Source organism: Trachemys scripta, chromosome 5 (genome assembly GCF_013100865.1).
Source record: "Trachemys scripta elegans isolate TJP31775 chromosome 5, CAS_Tse_1.0, whole genome shotgun sequence".
Classification (NCBI taxonomy): Eukaryota; Metazoa; Chordata; order Testudines; family Emydidae; genus Trachemys; species Trachemys scripta.
In genome coordinates, this window is record NC_048302.1 from 107,944,638 (window position 1) to 107,969,276 (window position 24,639).

At 38.6% G+C, this 24,639-nt stretch overlaps 1 protein-coding gene across 7 annotated transcripts in view; it reads right to left on the bottom strand.

Moving 5' to 3' along the window:
- SLIT2 (slit guidance ligand 2) overlaps positions 1–24,639 on the bottom strand; it is a 419,653-nt gene that overhangs the window by 167,950 nt on the left and 227,064 nt on the right. For all 7 annotated transcript variants that reach the window (XM_034771222.1, XM_034771220.1, XM_034771221.1 and 4 more), the window contains exon 5: positions 5,301–5,372. In XM_034771222.1, coding sequence (XP_034627113.1) covers positions 5,301–5,372 — 72 coding nt within the window. The remainder of the gene's footprint in view (positions 1–5,300; positions 5,373–24,639) is intronic.

Genomic DNA, 24,639 nt, shown 5'->3' on the forward strand with positions numbered 1-24,639 from the left:
TATGGATGTGCCAGCTAAAGGGTGTCACTAGAAACACAGGTGTCCAAGTCTGTAATACTCCACGGACAGGCAGAACAACCTTTGCCAACTTTGTTTTACTACCTTTATCCACTGTTTTTAATGGACTTGGACCCACTTTCATATATCACTAGACTCCATTACTCAACGTCACCTTGTCCTGAAGAATAACTAGGTAAGAAGAGTTTCAGAAAAAGGCAGGAAACAGAGGAAATAGCAGCAAGGGGCTGAAAAAGGAAGTTCTGAGATAGCTGGAAATGAGAATGTGTCCCCTTAGATGGAGCAATACTGCAGACATGAGGGTGAATTAAGGTGGCTGCCTTTACGAACTGCACTAACAGGGAGTCGGGTCACAGAAGATTAAGAGAGATGGCTTTGCAGTTACTCCTGGGGGAATTCTGTGTCACTGCACATGTGCAGAATTCATGTCCCCTGCAGATTTCTTTGTTTGCCTTCAGAAAAATGACTTCTGACGGGGAAGCAAAGGGAAGCCACAAGAGCGGTCATATGTCCCTCCCTAGCAGCACAGGCAGGTCGGATCAATCGTGGCTGAGGGGCGGGAGGGGGCAGTCGTGCATGAGAGAGAGAGACACACACACTCCATCCCTCTTGCTTGATATTGCAGCACGCTCAGCATGGAGGGGCAGGGTTTCGAGGTGTTTCTTAGGGGTAGGTAGGTTCTGTCCCCTGAGGCAGAACAGAATGTAGCAGCCTGCCTGTTTAATTAATTGTTCCCATTGTCTTTTATGCTCCTGGGGGAATTCACAAACAAGTGTAAAAGTTTTAAGGTTCCTTTACATTGCCAGAGTGGTATAAAGGACAATATGGCTTTATAAGTGCTTATGGTGCTTTAGTGATTAGAACTGGTCTAAATTTTTTGACTGAAAACATTTCTTATCAAAATTTGCTTCTTTCTAGAGATGGTCAGTAGCCAATATAAATTGTGAGTTTAATTCCCCACTTACTCTTCAGTTACCTATGATGCAACACTGAGCACATAGCTGCATATATTTGTTGACTAATCACTCAAAATAAAGGATCATTACTAGCTACATTACTATTAGGCAAGGGGGTTTGGGGATTTTCTCCAGTACTCCCCACTCCCATTCTCCATCCATTGTATTGTACATTAATTAATTACCAAAATAATTGAAATCAGCTGGAGTATATTGTGTTATTTTGACAATTAAAATATGCAGAATTTTGCAGAATTTTAAAATATTGTGGTGCAGAAGTGTTAATTTTTTGGCACAGAATTCCCCCAGGAGTATGCAGTGAAGGCACTGACCTGGGACTCAGAAGGTCTAAGTTCAATTTTCACCTCTGCCACAGAATTCATGTGACATTTTGGGTACACAGGCACTTAATCATTTTATACCTCAGTTCCCCCCTTTGTAAAATGGGGATAATACTTTTCTACTTCATCAACTTAGTGAGGAAAATCCCATTAATATATGTGAGGTGCTCAGATACTACAGTGATGATTGCCATATAAGAATCTAGATAATCCCGGATCTTATCTCAATCACAAGGGCACAAGATGAATTAACAGTGTTAAGAACTTTTGTAATCCCTTCTGAAAAAAATAAGTATGGTAAAGAGGGAAGATTCAGAGGTCAAAATACACTGATCATTCTCAAAACAGAAACCAAACTTTCTCTGTTTCCAACAGTTGGATCCAGATATGGTGGTTTGACAGCATGGATCACCTAAACTGAAGCATAACATCAATGATTGTAGCTAAGAGCAACAATATTGACAAGGGTGGTCTTCACATGGGTGAAGGGAGTGCTCCTGAAGAGGAAAATTCAGGCTTGGAGAGTTACCATCCGGTGTTATCCAAGATGACTACCATTTCCCCCTCTACTTAGGACAGGAGAGGTCAATCATAATTGTGGAAAATGTTCGTAAATGCTGACATTTTAATAATCTCTATAGCACTGCTGAATTGTCCCTGAGAACTTCATATGTTTCAGAGCCCAACAAAACCTGTTCTGAGCGTCCTATTCTGGTCTTTTTTCTAAGGTGTTTATGTGAACACATATCTCTGACCTAGTCAGATTTAATGTATGAGTTGGTGAGGTAGGTGAACTAGCTATCCCAAGAGTTTGACATCTGTCAGAATACACTAGCAATTCTGGCTCTCAAGTCCTCTGAAAATGGGGATATCTTATGCATAATATTAAAGAAAGCTTGAGATTGCCCTGGTAAGGATGATTTTGTTCAAGTTCTATGGAAACTGAACTCTTTCTTTGTAGAAGCAGCAAGAGGGCTCTGGAGTGTACTCTGCATAGGAGCTAACTCTGAGGCAAGAAACCAGAAAGACCCAAGAAAGACAGCAGGCTTCTTTGTGGAAGTAATCCCATCTAGCTGAGCTGACCAAACTTTTGTTTTATTTTGCTCACTCTTGTGGCAGATTGGAAGGTCATTATTTTACTGCACTGAAATGCATTGCCAGACTGTGCTGTCTCTTGACTCCTGATGAACATCAACTGTAGGGATAACAACAAATTCTGGACACAATGGAGTTTGAATTAGCAAATTGTCCCAATATTTTATTCCTACTTTTACTCTATTCCTTATCTCTGCTACTATGACCTTAAGAATCTTCATCGAAATTATAGTTTCAATGAAGATTCTTAAGGTCATGGGCAGACCAAAGATCATAGTACTACATTGGAAATGCTGAGATTAGAACAAACCTTAAATATTGGTGATAATAAATACTCAATGAGGCGATGGAAATACTTTGGTGGTTGAATATTCATCACCTGAATTGATGGATAGAAAATAGATTTTAACCACTCTATTTTGTAATGGCTTTTGTTTGCAAATTAGTTCAATCTTTCTAAACCCACAATTCGTCAATTGTTTCCTGACTTCTCTTGGATAATCAAACAGAATACAGTGTTTGCTATCTATCTGATCTTGACAGATATTGCTTCTATGGATAGGAGATTGTGGTTTTAAATTGTGCCTCTCTTTTTCAAGTCTGCAGAGAGGTTTGGAGGACATCCATTTTCTGGATACAAGATTTAATTTAATAAATGCTAGCACTCGTCTGTCATTACAAGTTACACACAGACCACCCAACCCAATGATATACATTCCACTATGAGATGGCAAAGAGATACTGACATTGACTAGTCAGATTATGTGTAGGTATTTCTGTGGAAAACTTTTTGATATTTCCTTTTGTTCTACTAGTGACAAAGATCTGAGAAAATATTCTCCTTTGGACCACAAGAAAAGGAGACAATCTATGGTATCCATTCTGAAATTCAACATTTTGGTGCCACAAATAGGATTTGGATTTTTTGGTATTGTTAGGACCTTGCTGATAGCTTTGCATGGATTATCCCCAAAAGAGGAAAGGCTTTAAACATCACTATTGGTGTGTACAAAATGATTATAAGGGATTTGAATTCCAGAACTTTAGGCAAACTGCTCTGCAGGCTACCACACTAGAATATATGTTAAACCCTAGAGGTAATTCTGTGATGTGTCATGCAGGAAACTGGAGTCTAATTTACAATGGACTGGGATATTTCTGGCATTCTTAAATCTCACCCCCACATTAGAAAGTTCCCATTGATGCTCTCAGACTCATTACTATTCGAAGTCCTTTTTAGAGCCATATCAATTTTCTTATGCAAAGGATCATTCAGAAAAATTTTGCCTTCTAGTGGTAGCAAATTTTTTCTTAGACTTGAAATACCAGTAATAATGGCTTCAATTTGGGAGCCCCAAAATGCCAAAAATTAAAACTCAAAACAAAACCAACACACCTTGAGCAACATTTCTATAAGGGGGTGGGGCTTGCCTCAGATTTAATCTCAGATTTTACTGCAGAGTGAAACTTCAACATGAATATTTTTAAATATAAAAACACGAGTCAAGAATCATAATCAATAGGTTCAATTCTCTGTTTTAAACTTTCTAGTAAGAAAGAAGCTTGAGGAGTATGGAAATCAGTTTACAAAATTCATTTGCCTCCCTTACCTATAAATGCTAGTATTCTCGCTAGACGATGCTCTCCTACACACCTAAGCACACTGAAGAACATAGGAGATGATAGGTCATTATAGAGGCTACAGGAGCTTGATGCTCTTAAAGAAAAAGGGTCTACAGAGACTGCCAAAGTGAGATAAGGAGGATGGTGCACAAAAAAGATTGTGCAGACCCTGGAGTGGGATGACTATTAGGGTCAGGGAGGCAGAGCTATTTGAATCTCTGTAAATAGACTCAAAGAACGTTCCTGAACCCTTTTCTGAAGCTGAAGCTCTAGACATGAAATTAGGCAAGAAGAGTTTAATCCAACAGGCCCACTTAATTTGCTGGCCTGATACCAGATGCAGAAAGTTTTAGATTAGCATACAAACGTGTTTCCCTTCCAGGTCTCAGGCTGTCTCATTACAAGCTATGCAGTGTTCCACCATTATTTGCTTTGCTCTTTAGCTTCCCTCCTCCCACATTTAATTTGAACAACATTTCTTCTCAGAAACGGTTTGTTACAGGCAGAAGAACAAATGAAGAAAATTGTATCCCGAAGGGAATCCACGCGAGGGCTTTGAAAAGTCCTGTTTTACTATTGCTGGCTGTACTAGAATGAAAGGCAATTTATTCACTTACAACTGGTGAATGGTAAGTAGAGAAGTCACCAATTTGTTGTCTTGGACCCGACAAAATTCCACATTTAGGAGCCATGAAAAATTGCACATGAGTGCTACCACATCTCAAGAAAGATGTCACCAATCCTGTACAAAGGACTTGCTTTACCATGAAAGAAAAACTGTGTGAGAGAAGTAATCACATAAAAAGTAGGTATGTATTCTAGTGGATTGGTGAATAAAATTATCTCAATCTCTCTCTTTTACAAGATTAAACAAAAGGCAGCCCTCTAGACCCTAAGCAGAATGAATTTTTAACAAGAAATAGTTATAGTCAGAAAAGAGAGCTCATATTTTGAATTTCCAGTAAAACACTGAAAGAGGCCTGAAGACCAGATATTAAACTCAGATTACCATAAGCAAAGAAATATACTGTTTTGACATCTTTAATTCCTTTTTAACCATTTGGATTTGGTGAAAGGAATTCTAGGATGTTCAAAATGTATTAAATACTTTTGCTAAAACAACAATAAAGCTCTTGACTTTCAGGAACAGACTCTCTCAACAGTTGCTACAAAAAGTGTTTAAAAAGAAAAACATCTGATAAAACAAAGACAATGTGCAAGTAAAATATAACCATCAAAATATAAAGGTCAATAGGAAACTACTTACAAATTTTTAATATCTACGGCCCCACGGAAAGCCTTCCTTGGAATTGCTTGAATTTGATTTTCACTGAGATCACTACAAAAAAAAAAAAAAAAAAAAAAAAAAAAAGATGAAAGGGAACTTAAACGTTGTTGTACATATTTTATCTGTATGGAAGAACTTTTGTAAAGGAATACCATGTAAGAAAAAGATTTCAAAATGAATCCCAATCACTATAATTCAGCCTACCCTCTTTATGAAATACATTTTATTATAGTAACTGACTTGTAATTAAATACAAAGAAGAAATCACATTTCTCATATTACTTGAGCTGCATAACAATAAAAAGTTCCCTTAGAAAATAATATATATTCCATGTAATCTGTGACAAAATAATATCATTTTTAACAGATGTGGTCAAACTGATTTTGCTTAATTTTGAATGCACTTAAACACTGAGTTCAAAAGTTTGATTCAAAATTATTATGTTACATTCTACTGAGAGAAGATTGAAAATGAGAAGAGCAGGGACAGAGAGGGAAACAACCTGCTGAACACAGGAGTTGCCACATTGGATCAGACCCGCGCTCTATCTAGACCTGTATACTGTCCAGATAGTGGCCAGTATCAGATGCTTCAGAAGAAGGTGTAGTAGACAGTAGGCAGATGCCCTCACATCTTGTCCTGATCTGTAATAATTGGAGAATAAACCCTGAAGAATGAGGTTTAATATCCCTTCAAAAATTTTGTTAGCATTTACTGTATACGTTATCTATTTAAATAGCCAACCCCTTTTGGATCTTGCAAAACTCTGCATCAACAACGTCCTGCTGAAATGAATTCTAGAAAACCGGATGCTCAGGCTTCCCATCAGTAGAAAACAGAGTTGAGGAACTCAAACTAGTTTTGTGAACCCCAAAAACAGCATGAGGAATTCACAAAACCTCACACTCTGTAAGGTTTGTCCATCTCCAGATTTTAAACTACTACAAAGTTTGTATTCATATAACTTGCTTTGAAAAACAATCCTATATGTATATGTAGCAAGACCTTATCCAATTCATTATCAATTTAAATCTGCTGTCCTTGGTGCATCTATTACCAAAGCATATCTAAAAGTAGGCCCTGCTAACTATTACTAAGAGTGTGTGAAAAATCTGTGAGCTGTGATTTAATTTTCAAGGCACTTATGTAATTTTGAAATTGGAATATGACTGCATTGGTCTGATGATAAATTCAATGGCAATGAATGAAATAGTAATCTGCAGCAGTAGTTATGGTAACTTGATGTAACAGCCTTCTCTAAGAAATTATATTACAATCATAAACAGTGCATATCTATATTTACATTTATCTTTAAGTGACAAATTTTATATGAATAAAATCTTTCACTGCTCCAACATATAAGAAGGGAAGTTAGCAATAACAATTCTTATCTTTCTAAAGTGATCGGATATAATCTATCTGCATGTGATTGCAAGAAGCCATGGCCACATACACATATAGACATCGGTTGCTGATTCTGGGTATTACACTTTCTTCTTTTAGTTTTACATACAATTAAAATATACACATGAATTAAAGTTGAAGATGTGTGTTAAAATTTTGAAATAAAAATTCAGACAAACTATTAACAGCCAAAATCTGTCTCTTGTTAACTGAGATGGGAGTCTCCGCACATGTACAGGGACCTACAAATGTCTGGTCATGCAGATCACTCCACCAGCAATACACTCAGCAATTCTGCTTTTCTGTGAGAGGGAGAATTGAGAACACAGAATTTTTTTCCACTGGGCCCACACATCAAAGATATCAAATTTCATGTCCTGAGGCTGTGTACCCTAAAGTACCCTGCTGAATATGCTAAATTTGAAGTTTAAGGTGCTGGGTTGCAAAGGCTGCCAAGCCAGCTGATCTGGGCTCTTGCTAATGCCATCCTTTTATGTGATAAGAATAGTTAGGTTGGTAGAACACATTTTCAAGAGGTTCATAAAATGTCAATTAGATGATGTGAATGTTCTTAGAATTATATCAGTAACAATACTTCCATGTTTTTGGGCTCTTTTTGTAGAATGAAGTTTCAAATCTACTGTCAGAAAATTATTTTATTTTCAACAAAGCAACAAGCGAAGATACTGGGAAAGTTTTCAGTATTTATGTAATGTTTCAAGTTTACTTCTTCTCACACTAAACAACTTTTCTCATCATTGGGATAACCTAACAAAAAATAACTACAAAAGGCTTAACACAAGTGATTAATTTTTAATTCCTCCAAATACTGTTCCTGAGTTTTACACACTGCTGTAAATCAGTTGACTTAAATGGAGGTACTCCTGATGTATACCGAAAATAGTTGGAGGAAAGTCAGGCTCAATGTACAGAAAAACAGACAAGAACTTTTCAATAGGCTAGCTTTAACTAATCTTATTCAGAACTGAAAAATAAATGCAAATTATAAGCTAAAAGTTTTGAATTAGAATATATTTATGTCTATTAAACTGCTATACATCACACTAAATTAACCAAATAATCATCCTATCATTTCTTTCTAGGACTTTCAATACAGTCTATGGATGGTAACCAGGGGCTACAGAAGGCAGACTGCACAATAGTTATGCTACAACCATTTTTGTTTGCTTTTGTAAGTAGCATCTACATTCTGAATAAAGAAAGCCAGTGTCCATCACCTATTGGTCAACTTCTCCCACAGGCATCTTTGTGCTTTCTTCTATGCCATCCTTTATGTACGGAATGTCCTTCCTAACTAACTGATAGTGTCACCACCCTGTGCTACTTCAAATCCCTCTTCCAGAGGAATTTCTGCTGTGATGCCTACAGTATTTTGCCAAATAAAAACAGCTAGATGGTTGGCAGGGACTTGCAGTATTTATTTCATTTGTGTGTTACACATATCTTATAGTTAACAAAACAAAACCCCTTACTCGAAACTATCTAGCTTTGATAATAATTAGCATGTATAAAGAAATCTTATTATTATTCCCTTTTAATTCGTTCTCTACTGCTTTTCACTGTATGTTACACCCACTGTTGCATCGATACTGCAAGCTCTTTGGGGCAAGGCTTGTCCTTTTATTCTGTATTTGTATGCAAAGTGGGTTCCTTAATCCAGCAATCAGAAGGAATTCTGGGTGGGGCCAATGGGACTTTACTGCTTCTCTTGTGTGGGTTTACATTACACACTGGTTGCCATTTAAAAGCTAGCATGTACTTAACACTTACCACGTAGCAGCACAAGAAGTAATTGTTCAGACCTTCAGGCCAGGTGTACACTACAGATCTATATCGGTATAACTATGTTGCTCAGGCAGGAGAAAAATCCACAGCCTGAGCAACATAGTTATACTGACCTAACCCTGTCTAGACATTGCTCTTCGACCCAGATACCACCTCTTGGGGAGGTGAATTAACTATACTGATGGAAGAAGCTCTCCCATCAGCATAGGAACATCTCTACTAAAGAGCTACAGGAGTACAGCGGACAAGCCCTTACTTATGGCAGAATAGGAATTAATTGGGGTAACTTTGGTTGACTTTTTAATGTAGACCTCTCCACTTCATACTGGTCTTTACTATTGTTGCTGTGATTGTTTACTAAACAGTAGGTTGCAATCAGTGATGTTTGGGGTATACTGTTGATTACAAAAAAAACAGGGGTGCTCTGTGTCCTTGACCAATATTTTCCATTCCTGTACTGTTGTACAGCATGTAGTTCTTGTTACAAAGGAGGCAGCAGTTTAGTTATTCTGTATGTACTTTAAATAGTTTGTGAAGCCCTTTGGGATCCTTTAAAATGAAAGGGGCTTGTGAAGGGTGTACAAATCCCACACTGGAAAGGAAGGGGTTAAAGAGCTGCTTAAAAAGGGGAACAGAGTGGCTCACTGGCAGGCAGATAGACAGTAGAAGTGAGCTGACCTCCACACTGAGCTCCTGAGTGTCAGAAGTGGTCTTGCTGTCGCAGGCCTGGCCAAACCTACAAAGCAGGCACCTATGACTCTCTGAAGATCAGAGATTTTATCTTTATGTTTTTATTCTTTACTTTACCTTGTGGGAAGAGAGGGGACTGGTAGGAAGTGATCCAGAGAGGCTGCCACATAGCACCTGAGGGTGCAGGATTTAGCTGCCTACCTCTGGGCTCTGCACTGGATCCCAGTGGAGAGGGTGGGCCAGGCTCCCCTATCAACACCTAAAGAGAGAGAATGCTACAGTGGCTTACCCTGATGCAGGGAACCTAGATGCGGGGACAAGACGCTGAAGACAAAGGGTCTGGGATATGACCTGGGGGAGGAGCCCTGAGGACTCCTGGTTAATCCTGAAGACTCCCCCAATTGTTATACATACCCTGAACAGGACAGACTTGAATACGTGACCTGGCCGGAGGGCAGAATCACTGCAAGGACTGACCACCACAGGGCAGAGGAATAGTACGAAAGAGGGGTACCCAGGAGGAAGACAGCCTGTCACATCCCCACCTGACAAGTAGGTGGCGCCAGTGGCGAGCATCCCCCGTCACAGGATTCCATAAGGGTACAATAATACTATAAACTAGTAAAACAAGTGGACATCGTAGGTTCAAAAGTATAAACCAGAACTTAACAGAGAGAGGGGACATTTACCTTTTCCAGATATGAGGATATGAATCTGGGCATTTTACAATAAAGGGACACTCCCACTGAAACAAATTATTCTGCAGCATTATTACAGCCCTATAGTTTACACAAAAGACAGTGCTATTTCATAGCTACACTAACAATTCAAGGATGAATGAATGATACAAGTGGAGAAATTAACTGAAATAATTTTATACAATTGGAATGAAAATAAGACAGGAAATTGCAATAAACTCTTTGCCACAGGGTGCAATGAAACTATATTCAAACCCTATGATAAGCTCAGATGATGTGTAGCAAATTCTATTTGCCCCAGGAGCCTCTTCCAGCTAATTTTTTCACAGTTCTGTTTGGCAATTTGTAGAGAGGGGATATAATCCAAATTATTAGGGCAATTTCTGAGTTCCATAAGAAGGCTTTGCCCCTTTATAATAGGTATTCAAGTATGTGCAACTTTGTGGGTTTAATCTATCACACGCACTGGCTTGCACAGCTTCTCCAATAATACTGCGTTTGATGTACTCCTGCTAAGATATTAGCAAACAGCTGTTTCATCTATATTCCAAGGGTCAGTGTAGCAACAGTGAAGCCCTCAACAATTATATTCTGGAGACACATGAGCAGGTCCATTTATAATAGTTTGTTTGTTTCAAGTTTAAATATGGTTCAGCTGCGTGAAGGGAATACGGCCAGAAACTTTGCTGGTTTGTGTTATTTTGATTGTACCACCCCCCGCTCCCAAAATCAACAAACAAAACCTCCTAACTATAAATACACACACACCAGAAACCTCTGAATTTTTTTGTTTGCTTAACTTGGGACTTCTCCTGAATTTCTGCCCTGCTGCATAGACCCTTTGAGAATCTGACCTCAATTTTTTTGCATCCACAAAGAAGGTCAGATTGAAGCTCGTCTCAAAATCAGGCTCTAAATGTGCTGAACCTGAATAAAAATATCTTTGAGCTAATATGAAACAACAAAACATATTCTACCAAATGTTCAAACTAAGGCTTTTAGACGGAGAAACTGAATGGCTAATTTATTTGTTTTTATGTTGATATTTCAGAGCATACTAGTAAATGAGGTGTAGTATATTTGTAGACGTACCAATAAGACCTCATTTAAAAAACAAACAAATCTACTATTAAATGGGGAAAATGGAGCTGGACTGCTAGGTTTTTATTTATAAGAATTATTGGGTTTGCAGGTTGGTGTGGTGGGAAGCAGTTTCACAGCAAAATCTTGCTAACACTTGTATTTCAGACCTGTATAATATGCTCATCTGTTCTCATATAAAAAATTGAAGATATTTGTATGTGTTATTGTTTTCCTAATGATTCTAAGGATAAAGTCACCGTACAACCGAATATAAATGAATCTGATATACTGCATCAGCTCTTAGCAAATTAAGCCAGTACTGCATTGCGGCTATTTTATTACCCACCATGTATAGTTTCCAGTTGAGTATCCCATTAACCTTACAAAGCAATGCTATTATTTTAATTTTATAAATTGAAATAGCAATGTATAATATCTATATCATGCACTGTTAAGGTTTGATCCATTTTTGTGTGTGGGAAAACTATTGTTCAATTTGATGCAATAGATCTTTTGTAGATGGCAAACGTACTTGTAAATTTAATTAGTGGTAATTTTATTTTCCTCCATGGCTTACAGTCTGACCAGTGATATCATAAATCTGTACTGCCATCTTCTACTTTGTGAAGTACTGAGTAATGGGAAATGAGTAATGTGCCCTTATTTTAAAGGGAAAAGAAGAACTACTGAGTCAGATAGGAAGCACTGAAACCAAGACATTATTTATTCAGTTTTACAAATCAGCTCAAAAAAATGCCTATCCTGTGCCCTTGGGTCCTTTCATAATTATTTAAAAACAGAAAGACATATATGCTTTATACCATAGATCTATTTTACCTCCTGCTGGAAAGCAAAAAATTAAACCTATATATTCTTCATGAAATATATTATATTGAGCCACATACAGTCTATATAATGAGATTATACAGGGATGAAGTATGAAATAATATTTCTGATTTTCATAAATGTAAAATAATGATCACACAACTTACAAAAGCTGAAGTGGAACAGAAGCATGAGTTGCAGTATTTGTAGGAGGGATTTATGAGGGAAGGAGGACAGGGGATGGGTGTTTATCAGTATACCATTCTGAAGTGCAGTTACCATATTTATGAACAGACCTACTTCCTCTCACATATGGTCCAATATCCAGCTCCCATTGGCTGCCTATTTTCCTTTGTCACATTTCCTAGAGGTGGTGCTCCTAAATCAAATACATTTAAGACCTTATTCTCTATTTCCTTGCATATTGTGTAGTCCTGTCCATCTGTGTTAACTGGATGTAAAACTCTACCATATTTGAATTGCAGTATTTTACACCCATATTGTACTGATGTAAATAATTAGTGCAAGGTAGTGAAGAAATAGGCCCACTGGATCAAGATGCTCTACTCTGAGTTCAACTAACCACGAAATAGCCTTATCTGAAACGTATCAAATTCTTCCTTAGAAAATAAACAATATATCAAAAGATTTAATGTATAGTTTCTTCTCTCTCTATAAACAGACAAAACTACTATAGATGAATAATGTGAAATACATATAGTTCATTAGACAAGCATCCAAGACACAATCTCTTATCAAAACTTATTGAATTCCACAATCCTTTGTATACTTTAGTTTGGTGCAAAACCATATTCTAAATGCTGACGGGGCCAATTCAGCTGCATTTACCAGTGACCGGTAAAACTAAAAACCACCCAGTTCTTACATTTTACAACACCATACTGATTTATAGTTACTGCCAGCAACACATACGAACAACCCTCCCACCTAACCCCCCCCAAAACAAAATAATAAAGCAGTCAAAAATTAGTAGAATGGGGATTTCCCTTAACTTATTTAACAAAAAAAATTCACTATGTAAATGTGGCTCTGGGATTTACACTTGTAAAAGAGTACTGGTGAAAGAACCACAATGTGATATAGCAGAACAAATAACACTTGCTTTTTATAAATGACATATGCTTAATTAGTAGTTTTGATATATAATAAGCATTATTTATTCATTCCCAAACTAAAAAAATTGTGTATTTCTGAATATTTATACTTAACTGATCCAATCATTGATGGTCAGATAACGATTGCTACCATGATCCATTTATTTCTCACTGCTAGAGTGGATTATTGCAGTGTAGTCTACAAACAAACATGGAACTGAACCTTAAATCAATCCAGAATTTACACTGATGGAGAATGCAGAAGTCTACTTATTAAACGAATCTGCCCCGTGACAGCACATGAAACCTGTGCTCCATAATCTGCACTGCCTATTGGTTTCTGGATTGAATGTAAGGTGTTTACTCATAAAGTCCTATATAGCCTCAGATTTTCTTACTTCAGGGGACCACCTCCCTCCTTGTGCCATCCTGCAATAGTTGGAATCAATGGAGGTGGTGTTTAAACTGGATCTGCTTCAATTTAAAAGATTGGACTGGCAATAGATTTTTCTCCATAAAGGGCCCTTTGATACTGGAAGACAAGGTTCCACCTAGGACTCATCTGAACACTGACAAATACAGAGCTGGAACCTGTCTAGCTCACTTGTGTTTTAGTATTGTTAAAATAGGTATTAGGGTTATAAAAATGCACTTAGTGTTTAGACATTATGGAATGCTTGTAAATTGCTGCCTGCATTAATCTCATTTATATCTGTATCCCATGCTATAAGGTAAAAGGTAAGTGTTTGCTCAGTAACTGTAAATCACCAGACAGGAAAGAAGCATTAACAAGTGTGACATACTAGTTTCCAATAGGAGGTGTTATCTTTTGCCCAACAAGAGGCCCATCAATACCAGACAAACTATTGTAGAATATCACAGGGCAAAAGCCTTTGTTGATTGTTCCCAGCTCCCATGAAGAGGAAATGCACTACTGAATTCCTCCCAACAGTTGAACTGGCAACTCGATGCAAAGCGGGGAAGGAATAAAATGCTTGGATTGTGAGGGGCAAAGATTACTAAACATAAGCAAAGGATCCCCAGTGCTTGGCCTGGGTTAGCCCTAAAGGACATGTAGATCTTGCTTATAACAGAAGCTTCAATTACTTCTTGAAAATTAAGACTAGAACTCATTCGTGTGTGTGTGTGTGTGTGTGTGTATTTACATGCTTTAACCTGTAAATAACTCATTTCCTATTCCCAGTTAATAAATCTTTAGATAGTTTATTATAGGATTGGGTACTAGTGGGGTCTATGGTGTGAGATCTAAGGTGTAACTGACCTGGGATGACTGACTGGTCCTTTGGGAGTAACCTGAATATTGCTGTGATCTTTGGTGTAAGGGACAATCTATCACAAAGGTAGGCACACTTGGGTGGCAAGATAGATTGAAGTACCCAAGGGGACTGTCTGTTACTCCATGTTAAGGTTGTTATAGGCTTGAGGTGTTTACACTTGATAGTTGTTGGTGAAATCTAAGTACAGAACTCACAACTAATATGGGGTTTGTGCCCTGCTTCGTGTCAGTCTGCCCTGAAGTTGGTACCCATGTCTTTGAGCCACTGCAGGACAGATTGATAGGCCCTCGGCTTTGGAACAAGCTTTTCCTCTCTGATCCAAATCAGTTCTGATTTGTTGACCTTCTGGGAATACTGCAAGGTGCCTCTGTGAGAGCTCAAAATTGGGCTTTTGAGGGGAAACAGATCTGTGGGGGAGAGTGAAATCGCAGGGGAGTTTTGTGTTCTTCTGACTCTGATTTGATTTGTTAAAGTAATTTATGGCAGAGAGTCTAATGGTGCTGGATAGATGCTATTTTTCTACATTTGAGAGAGAAAGAAAGAGAAATAAAATAAATGTCCTCTATTCCATACTGGGTTTTCTGTCCTGTGAGGACTTTAATTCAGACTGGGTCCTATTGCTTTAGTCTCTTTATTCACTGCCATGTAAAACAAGAAAACTATCTTTCCTAACTGTTCCAATGTAGGAAGGAATCTGGTCTGAAAGCCTTTTTATTGCTATACAGGCATTCCTTAGTGACATTACATTTTATTGCATTAGAGTAACTTAAAAAAAAAAGATAATTGTTTTCAAGACTGTATAGTGCGATACAAAGAAACAAGAACAATTACTAAGCATAGAGAAGCTATTAAAGCATTATACTGCTGTATAAATGCAAGGAGAGTAAGCAGGATAGAACATTTTCTCTAAAATTAACAGCTCAGGTGAAGACTGAAGTGAATCTATTAAAGCATATTTGGAGTTTAAATTTCCATCGAGGTACAAGGTATATCACATTGTAACACATCCTTAATAAACAAATGTTTATATATAATCTGTAACCCTGTTCTCTAGGCCTGTCATGCAGCAAACATATTACAATATATAGTACATAAAAGTACCTTTCCTATCAAAGCCTATTAAATTAGGCTTATCCAGTTAGTTGTTCAACACTGATAAGCTGGACTCTAGATCAGTGATTCTCAACCTTTTTTCATTTGAGGACCCGTAAAAAATTTTGAATGGAGGTGCAGACTCCTTTGGAAATCTTAGACATAGTCTGCAACCCTCAGCGGTCTGCACACCACAGGATGAGAACCACTAGATGGTCTGTTAGTCTTAAAGGTGCCACCCCAGGACCCTCTGTTGCTTTTTACAGATTCAGACTAACACGGCTACCCCTCTGATACTAGATGGTCAATGTATCACAGCTCTCAGTGCAGCATAATCTATTTATGATATCATTCTTACAGTCAAACAACTTCTGATTCCTTATTATTTCCAGGCCTCGCTATTTGGCATGTACAGATCAGCTAAGGCAAACACAAAGGAAAATAAATGTTTATCAAGTCATTCTGCAGACAACTGATAAGATAAGTGTAGTTCTAAGAAATGTGATTCTACTTTTCTCTATAAAATATATTGCTTATCGGCGGCAATAGTATTATTTTTTGGTTTTCAGAAAATATCCAATAAAAATGTTCTTCTCAATAATGGAGATAGGGAAGGAGTACATTGCTTTCAACAATGTTTTGTTGATATTCCACATGGCATGAGCATCTCTCTCATTTGCCAAAGATAAAACAACAAATTATGCGTATTCGTGTTAACACCATAGAATTATTCTGTAAATCAACAGTACTGTTCATAACACCATCTTGCACTTCTAAAGTGCTTACCATCTGAGGATTAAAATCTCACAACGCCCCCATAAGAGGTAGCTATTATCCCTTGTTCAGAGAAGGGAAACCGAGGCACAATGTTTCAGTAACTTGCTAAAGATTACAGAACAAATGAGAAGGAAGGTTTAGGGTAGATCACAGATCCCCCAATTCCCTGTTCTGTGCTTTATTCACTATGCCCTACAGTGGCTCTGCCACAGATTTGCCAGAGAATCAAATGTTGCAAAAGGAAAAGTCATTCAGTCATTTTAACCGTTCCTCTGCTAATTCAGGATTGCTCCTGCCACAAATATAATGTTCTGTCCAGTTGAGTTATAAATATTGCAAATAATAGCGCTTCCACCACTTTAATTTGGAGAACTCCAAGATTCAATAAATCTCAGTCAGAAAGGGGTTTCTTCCCCCTGAAATTCAGCTTCAACTTCCCTATTCATTTTCATCTCATTTCATTTTTAATTATACTCTCTTTCACTACTCTAAATTCCCCTCAGTCTTTCATGTTTAAACCATTCAGATTCTTATATCTATTTGTAAGTCTATACTTTGAACACAACTAATGTAGTACCCATTTGTAAGTAGTATTGCATTATTGTAAACAGTAGATCTTTGTATTGCTCTCTCTTGGAGGCCAAGGCAATAGATTGTATAAAACATATAAAAATGGGAATAAGGCTTTGATTAATAATATTATAGCCTGTTTGCCACCACAGTTTAGCAGCTCCTCCAATACTGGCATTTAATGTTGTGCCACAAATACTAAAATTACATTAATTAATATCAACAATTTATATTTCTATTGTCACTCCAGGAACAGTTTGGTTCCTGGATTCTGATAAGAAATAACACAAACCATATCTGTTTACAGAACTAAGTCTTGATGAATTTACAATCCATGCAAGATGAAAATGATATCAGAGTAGTACCAATTCTTTTGCATTTTTATAGGTTCACATTTAGATTCTGGAATGAAGCAAAACCTCCCATCTCAGTCTTGCCATGAAAGCCAATCTATAGGCCACAGAATCAATTCCATCCTGAAATGTCTCCAAAAGTGCACTTAAATCAATTTGTTACAAAGGCTTTGCATAAAATTATACACGGAGAAAATATATTTTGTTTTAATATAAAAAGAATTACCTAAGCAGACTCACCACTCTTACTTCATTGCAATACAGTATCTTAGCATGACAAATGCTAATTGTAAAAATAAAACAGAAGCGTAAACAGGACCACACATGTATATTACTTGGGTCTTAGCAATTATTTTTTGAAAAGACAAATAGTCTTTTCTTCTGAGTAGTCTCCTCTTCTACTACATTAATATATAACTCTGTTGCTTTAGGACTGTAAGAAAAAAAAGTTACAACTTGTAATTGTTCTATTAATAGGCTGTCAGAGAAAGAGACCACCCACAATTTGGAAGGGAATTACAATACTACTTCAAACTTTGGCTTCAATGCAATCCTCTTCTAGGAAAAGAGTTTTTGAAAGGACTACTTGAAACTCTTAAGAATTAAATAAAATAAAATAAAGATTTATTCTTTATCCCCCATAGAAAAAGTCACATTGGTCAAGTTGATAGAAGAAGTTGAATGACAATTATTGACTTCAGGTTGTCATGCATTTGTAATCAAAGTGCAGTTCCCCTAATGATTGGTGAGATAACAGCACAGCTGTAAAGTGTGAGGGGACTGTTGACTTATAACCTTCTCTCCTAGTATGCAAGCTGACTTTTAGCAATATGGACATAACGCTTTTGCTAAATGTTTCAAAGAATACAATTTATTTCAACCAATGTATTCTACAGTCACATCCCTCTCTTTGTATATTACTACTTTAATAACAACACTGTTGAGGGTTTATTCTCTGTGAGACAAAGCAATATTTTTATTTATTTTGGGGGGTATCACATACAAATATAGGTTTTAGTTTGCATTCCTTCTGAAGGTTACTCAATTCAAATTAATTGTTTGAAATTAATAGCCAAACAATGCTAAAATTGAAAAAAAAACCACCCTGAAATAATCTGAAAATGTGTATCACAAAAGACTAGTGTGCTTGCACCAGAGCTGCCACAAACTCCACATAACCTACTTAAAACCGCATCAGATTTGCAAATGTATTTGTCTCCCCAATCACTAAAATTGTGTAGAATGAGAGGGGTCTTGCCCAGTCGACTTGCAAAAGTGCCAAGTGAGAGGCCATTCCGTGAGAGTGCTAGGAATGCTGTTTAGGCTACCCTGGTCAGCAGCAGATGGTGGGATAGGATTTTGCCAATCCTAACTGCTCGTACCCCACATTTATTTCAGAGGCGAAGCTACAGGAATCAAAAACATTCAAATCTATGTATCTATGTAGGTGGTCAGATGGTTTAGACCCCAAAATGACAAGAACATGCATTTTATTATGGAAACAAAATGATTATTTGTATGTGTATTTTTTTCCCTTTCTTCACCTGTGATTTTTTCCTACATACTCACATTTTAAGTTGAGATGGTTTTGCAATCTTTTATTAATTGATTGATGTTCTTAATATTTTATTTATTTACTCTTTGAGCTGCAGGTTGGGAAGAAAGGCAAACGCATTTTAAAAATGTATTATCCATTATTTCAGATAAGGCCCCAAAGTATGAGTTCTTTATGATGATCAATCAGGAAGTTCTGCAGAATCTTTCAGATCTTTCCACTTCAAATCAACTTCACATAGGTGGCTTTAGTGCCTAATTTTTGCAGTACCATCAGATGAGAGAGAATTTAAAATCAGATTACAGGTGATTAAAGAAATATTGCCAGATAAATTTCCAGCCTACATCTAGCATACAATTTGCCAAAAGAAATGAAAGAACTATTTGGGGGTGTTTTTTGATATAGTTCTTACACACTAAAAGTGTGAGACAACACACTAGACTTGCCAAGAGACAAGTCCATTGGTATTTGAAATATCCATTATTACTGTTGCCTGAAACAACAGCTCTTGTAGCAAGAGTTGGAAGCAGCCAACTTGTCTTCAATATTTAATATTGTTTCACCTGCTTTGAAATGGAAACTGCAAGCACTTTAAGGAATTGATTGAAAGGTTGTCTGGTATGCTGTCTAGTTTCATTCTATATTCTGTAACCCTGTATCATCTGGTGAAACACTGTTTTGTAACTTCCTGAAACATTGTGAATCTCAAAAGTTATCCCAAAGCTCATTACAACAACATATGTTAGAGTAGAGGGGATTGTGACGTTGTGCAGTCTATATGGTTTTATAAAAACTTGATAATAAGTCAATATAATGTAACTGAGATAGTTTTAGAGAAAATACGGTAATAAGTGAATGTAAGTAACTGGGATATGCCTCATGCAAAAGGTCTCTTGTAAGGTATCATTACAAAGCTTATAATCTACTGAGTGTGATCATCTGATTTGCATAAATGTACCACTTTTGTATCTAAAACTAGAAATATAAAATGTAACTCTGAGGGCCTATTGTAATTGTGTAAAGTGTGGACCATTAATGATGGTTTGGAATCTTGATGACTCCCATTGTCTGCAGATGGCTGTATTTACCTGTGAGTCTTCCTGTATGTGTGTGTGCTGGCAAGTGAGTAATGAAGTTTTGCAGTGACATGTGATCATGTCACCTGAACTGGAATCCATCTTTAACCTGGTGCTTTTCCAGTGAGGGGGGGGTGGAAACCCAGAGAGACAAAGAGTTCCCGCCTTATGCAAAAGATATATAAAGGGGGGAAGAGAAGAGAGAGGGGGAGGAGCCATCATGAAGAATCCCCTAGCTACCACCTGAGCTGCAACAAGGGGGAAAGAATTGTGCCCAGGCCTGGAAGGTGTCCAGTCTGAGAAAAACTTACTGAAGCATCTCTGAGGGTGAGATTATCTGTATTCAGTTTGATTAGGCATAGATTTGTGCATTTTATTTTATTTTGCTTGGTGACTTACTTTGTTCTGTCTGTTACTACTTTGAACCACTTAAATCCTACTGTCTGTAGTTAATAAAATCACTTTCTATTTAGTAATTCACTCAGAGTATGTATTAATACCTGGGGGAGCAAACAACTGTGCATATCTCTCTATCAGTGTTATAGAGGGCGAACAATTTATGAGTTTGCCCTGCATAAGCTTTATGCAGGGTAAAATGGATTTATCTGGGTTTAGACCCCATTGGGAGTTGGGCATCTGAGTGCTAAAGACAAGCACACTACTGTGAGCTGTTTTCAGGTAAACTTGCAGCTTTGGGACAGGAGATTCAGACCCTGGATCTGTGTCTGGAGCCAAACAGGAGTGTCTGGCTCAGCAAGACAGGGTGCTGAAGTCCTGAGCTGGCAGGGAAAACAGAAGCAGGGGTAGTCTTTTCACATCGGGTGGCAGCTCCCAAGGGGTTTCTGTGATCCAACCCGTCACAGGATATTTTTCCTTCAAGTGCAGGCCTAAAATATTCAGCTAAACAGCAAGCTGAAGATTTATGAATAGATTTTACTGCATATCTTAAAAATCACTTATCACTCAAGGGACAGGAAAAATTAGTTGCTAAAAAGGAAATGATCTCCTAATAAAGGTGCAGTAGAGTTGTACTCATTAATGTTTAGGGCTACTTTGGGATGGTCTTTTAAGATGAAAGTTGCCTAACAAATTAGGTTTATTGTAGAAGTTTCACTATAATGTATGTAAATCATTAATGGGGTTCAGCCTAATTAATTATTTTTAGATTTCCATTAACAATGATTATTGTTGTTACTGATCGTACTAACAATATGATAGACACAATGTAAACACAAAAGTTCCCATCCTGAAGATATTACTATATCATTATGCCAAGAATATTTGAATGTCACCACCACTTAACTGAAAATGCAAAATAAATTAGTAACAAGCACCACCACTATTGATTAGTAAAACATTTTCTCTTGTGTATATTTCTTGTACTTCAGATGCACACATCTGTGATTCAGTCTAAGTTTTGAAGAAAAGAGCAGACAAATTAGTCAGGGAATTTAGTGCCTGCTAGCGATATGAAATAATATGGCTAGAGAGCCACATCGCCATGAGGAGAATCAGAATTTAGATATTGTACTCCTTGGGCTAAGAGACGCTGGGAGCACTGGGTAGCATGCTCTGTCCATTAAAATAAGAACAGTAACTCATTCTGTCCATTTCTGGTGACTATTTAGACGGGAGTTAAAGAACTCATGGTACTTCTAAACAATAAAAAGGAAATCTTCAGCTAGAGAGAAAACTGATGAACACATTCTAAATTAATGAGGCTCAATTAGGAATGCACTCAAAACAAAAACCTGGATCAGAACATACAGATTTGAGATCTGGATTTTCAGAAATTCAGATCTGGATTTTATGGCTTGGGCCGGTTCTGAATCCTAATGTCCCAAACTGTCTAACCTTGTGGAACACATTCAGTGGAAAAATGGTCATTGCACTAACTCAGGGGTAGGCAACCTATGGCACACGTGCCAAAGGCAGCACGCAAGCTGATTTTCAGTGGCACTCACGCTGCCCGGGTCCTGGGCACCGGTCCGGGGGGCTCTACATTTTAAATTAATTTTAAATGAAGCTTCTTAAACATTTTAAAAACCTTATTTACTTTACATACAACAATAGTTTAGTTATATACTATAGACTTATAGAAAGAGACCTTCTAAAAATGTTAAAATGTATTACTGGCACGTGAAACCTTAAATTAGAGTGAATAAATGAAGACTCGGCACACCCCTTCTGAAAGGTTGCCGACCCCTGCACTAACTATACCAAAATTATATTAAAGTGCTGTGGGATATCTCATGTATTTAGTGATAACTTTGAATTAGGTCTATCTTTGCCATATTTATCATGTTGTCTTGCTGGATTACTCAAATGTACAGTCATTTGCACAACCATTTTTCTCTCAACCATTTTTCTTTGTCTCATTTTCTCTCTCCAGTAAGTTCTTAACCAGTAGACTCTGCTGTGATTGCCCAGACTAGTACACACTGATGGTTCAGACAGGACAGTGTAAGTTAAACACATGAATGAGCTGCATGTCAATTCAACACAGTGAGCTCAATAACACTCTGTTTTTGATATTCCCCTCAGGCAAAGGTAAATCGTACTTTAACCAGGGGAATCATGCACCCCTCGCAGCCTCAGGCTTTGTCTGGGCCAGCAGGGTAAAGAAACCTTTAATTCTTTCTCACCCTAATTCCCCCTGCAGCCCTCAGCACACTAATATCAAACCCAATGGCCAGACTGAAGGCTGTGGCAGAAATCCATTGGCTGCTGCACAACTAAGGGAGAGTTTATAAATCCTTTCCCCTTCCCAAGGCATCATTTCACTCCCAAAAGGAATGGTTCCCCTCCCCCAACTAGAATTACATTGGGACCAGGTTCTGGATGTGCTGTGGATGAGATACCGGTCATCTTTTGAAGCTGGGAAGAAACTTTTCTGTCATTTTCAAGATGGGGCTGGGGGAGAGGTGGGTGGTTTTCTTTTTTTTTTTTTTTTGGGGGGGGGGGAGTGGGTTGCACCTTCTTCCTAGCAGCCCGGCAATCTGGTGGGCAGGTTTGTTTATTAAGATGTTCGTATTGTTGCAGTTTGGCAGGTGTCCAGTACAGGTGCTCCTTCCACAGAAGTACTGTTCTGTGACAAACCAAGACTAGAATCAGGCTGAGAGGAGAGCATCTTCAGAAGGTGGTGGAAGGGAGTGGTGCACCTAACATTTGATACAGAGAAAGCCCACTCTTTCTCGATACCCTCTTTTTGAATGAGGATTAAGGGTAAGAGGGGTTCCGGACTAACTCAAAAGTTTGGAAGGTGGGATTGAGCTAGGGGCAGCCCTCCCCAAGGTGGTATGGTTGACAGACGGAAGGTTGATCTGCACTGTATGAGTTATTGCTGGATAGTTTCTTAAATACTTTAATAGAATTGCAGTCTAGTTAAACTACATGAATGGTGTCTTGTCTTTATTCCTGTAGTGTATGGGATAAACACAAGCTCTCGCTTACCTTCCAGTTATCCATCCTAATCTATTTTGTGTGTGTAGAGTTCCATCACCATGGCATCTGAGTGCCTAGCAGGGTAGTGTCACCTGATACACTTGACAGATTTAAGAGTCTGCAGTGCCCTCAACTTTCCTTTTTTTTCCCAGGCCCGATGAAGAAAAGCTGCAAAATCTGATAAAGTTGTTAACTGATGCAGTGGTGTCTGCCTGAGCCTACAGTGTGAATTAATGGCTCAGAGAAAAGCAAACTCCCACACATCAATTCATTTCATTTGAGTGTTATGCGCAAAGATTAATGATGACAGTTTAAATATTAGCATTATATATTTCACTGATGATCATTTTGGCAGGTGGGATGGTGAAAGTGTTGGGAGTGAAGCCCACATGAACTGGAGTTACTACAGAGGGAATGAATGATGAGACAGACAAAGGCAGGGAAAGGGGAAGGTAATATAGAAAGATTTCAGGAAGGAAGAGAAGCAGAAGTAGAGAAAGTAATAAAATTATCCTATATTCCCACTGAATGCAACAATGCATTGAACAAGAAGAAATCATGATAACTAAAAGTGATGTACAGTACAGGCCCATTTACACGCGGATCTCGGGAGTCAAGCCGTCATGACCGCATGTTAACTGACCACAGGTTAAGAGGGCCACACTGAAATATCTTAAGATATCTATATATACAAATGTATAATAATCTAGGATTATATACGTATTCACAGCGTCCCAAATACTGCAGGCCTATCTGTTAACGGTGCTTTGCAAGAATATAAATTCAAATGTAATCTAATAAAAACATTATTATTACTACACAGGGGTGAAAGTAACTCAGGACACTTTCCAGTATGGGGCAGGGGCAGCTCTGGCCCCCAGAAGAGGCGGGGCCTTGGGCGGAAGGGGCGGGGCTAGGGGGTCAGCATCTCCCAGCCAGCCCTTCCAGGCTGCCTGGTCTGCGCTGCCCGGGGTTCCAGGGCCGCCCGGGTGGAGGGTGGGGGGCCAAGTGGGGCAATTTGCCCCAGACCCCGGGCCCCCATGAGTTTTCGGGGCCCCTGGAGCGGGGTCCTTCACTCGTTCCGGGGGCACCGGAAAACTCTCGCGGGGCCCGGACCCCCGGAGCTTCTTCCGCTCTGGGTCTTCGGCGGCAGTTCGGTGGCGGGGGTGCCTTCCACCCCGGGACCCGCCGCCGAAGTGCCGGGTCTTCGGAAGCAATTCGGTGGTGGGGACCCCCTGCCACCGAAGACCCCAGACCCTCCGAATCCCCTGGGCGGCCCTGCAGGGTTCCCATGGTGATTTAAAGGGCCCGGGGTTCTGGACGCCGCTGCTGCGGTAATGGCGTCCGGAGCCCCGAGCCCTTTTAAATCGCTGGCCCCGGGGTAGCTGCTCCCTTTGTCTCTCCCCCCCCCCACTCGTCGGCGGCCGAGGTTGGGGCAAAAGGGGCAGGGACCTTAAAGTGCTGCAGGGTCCTTTGCCGTGGCAGTTCTTTACCGTTGCTGCAACCCCCCCACCCCCCCCCCCGTCCGTCG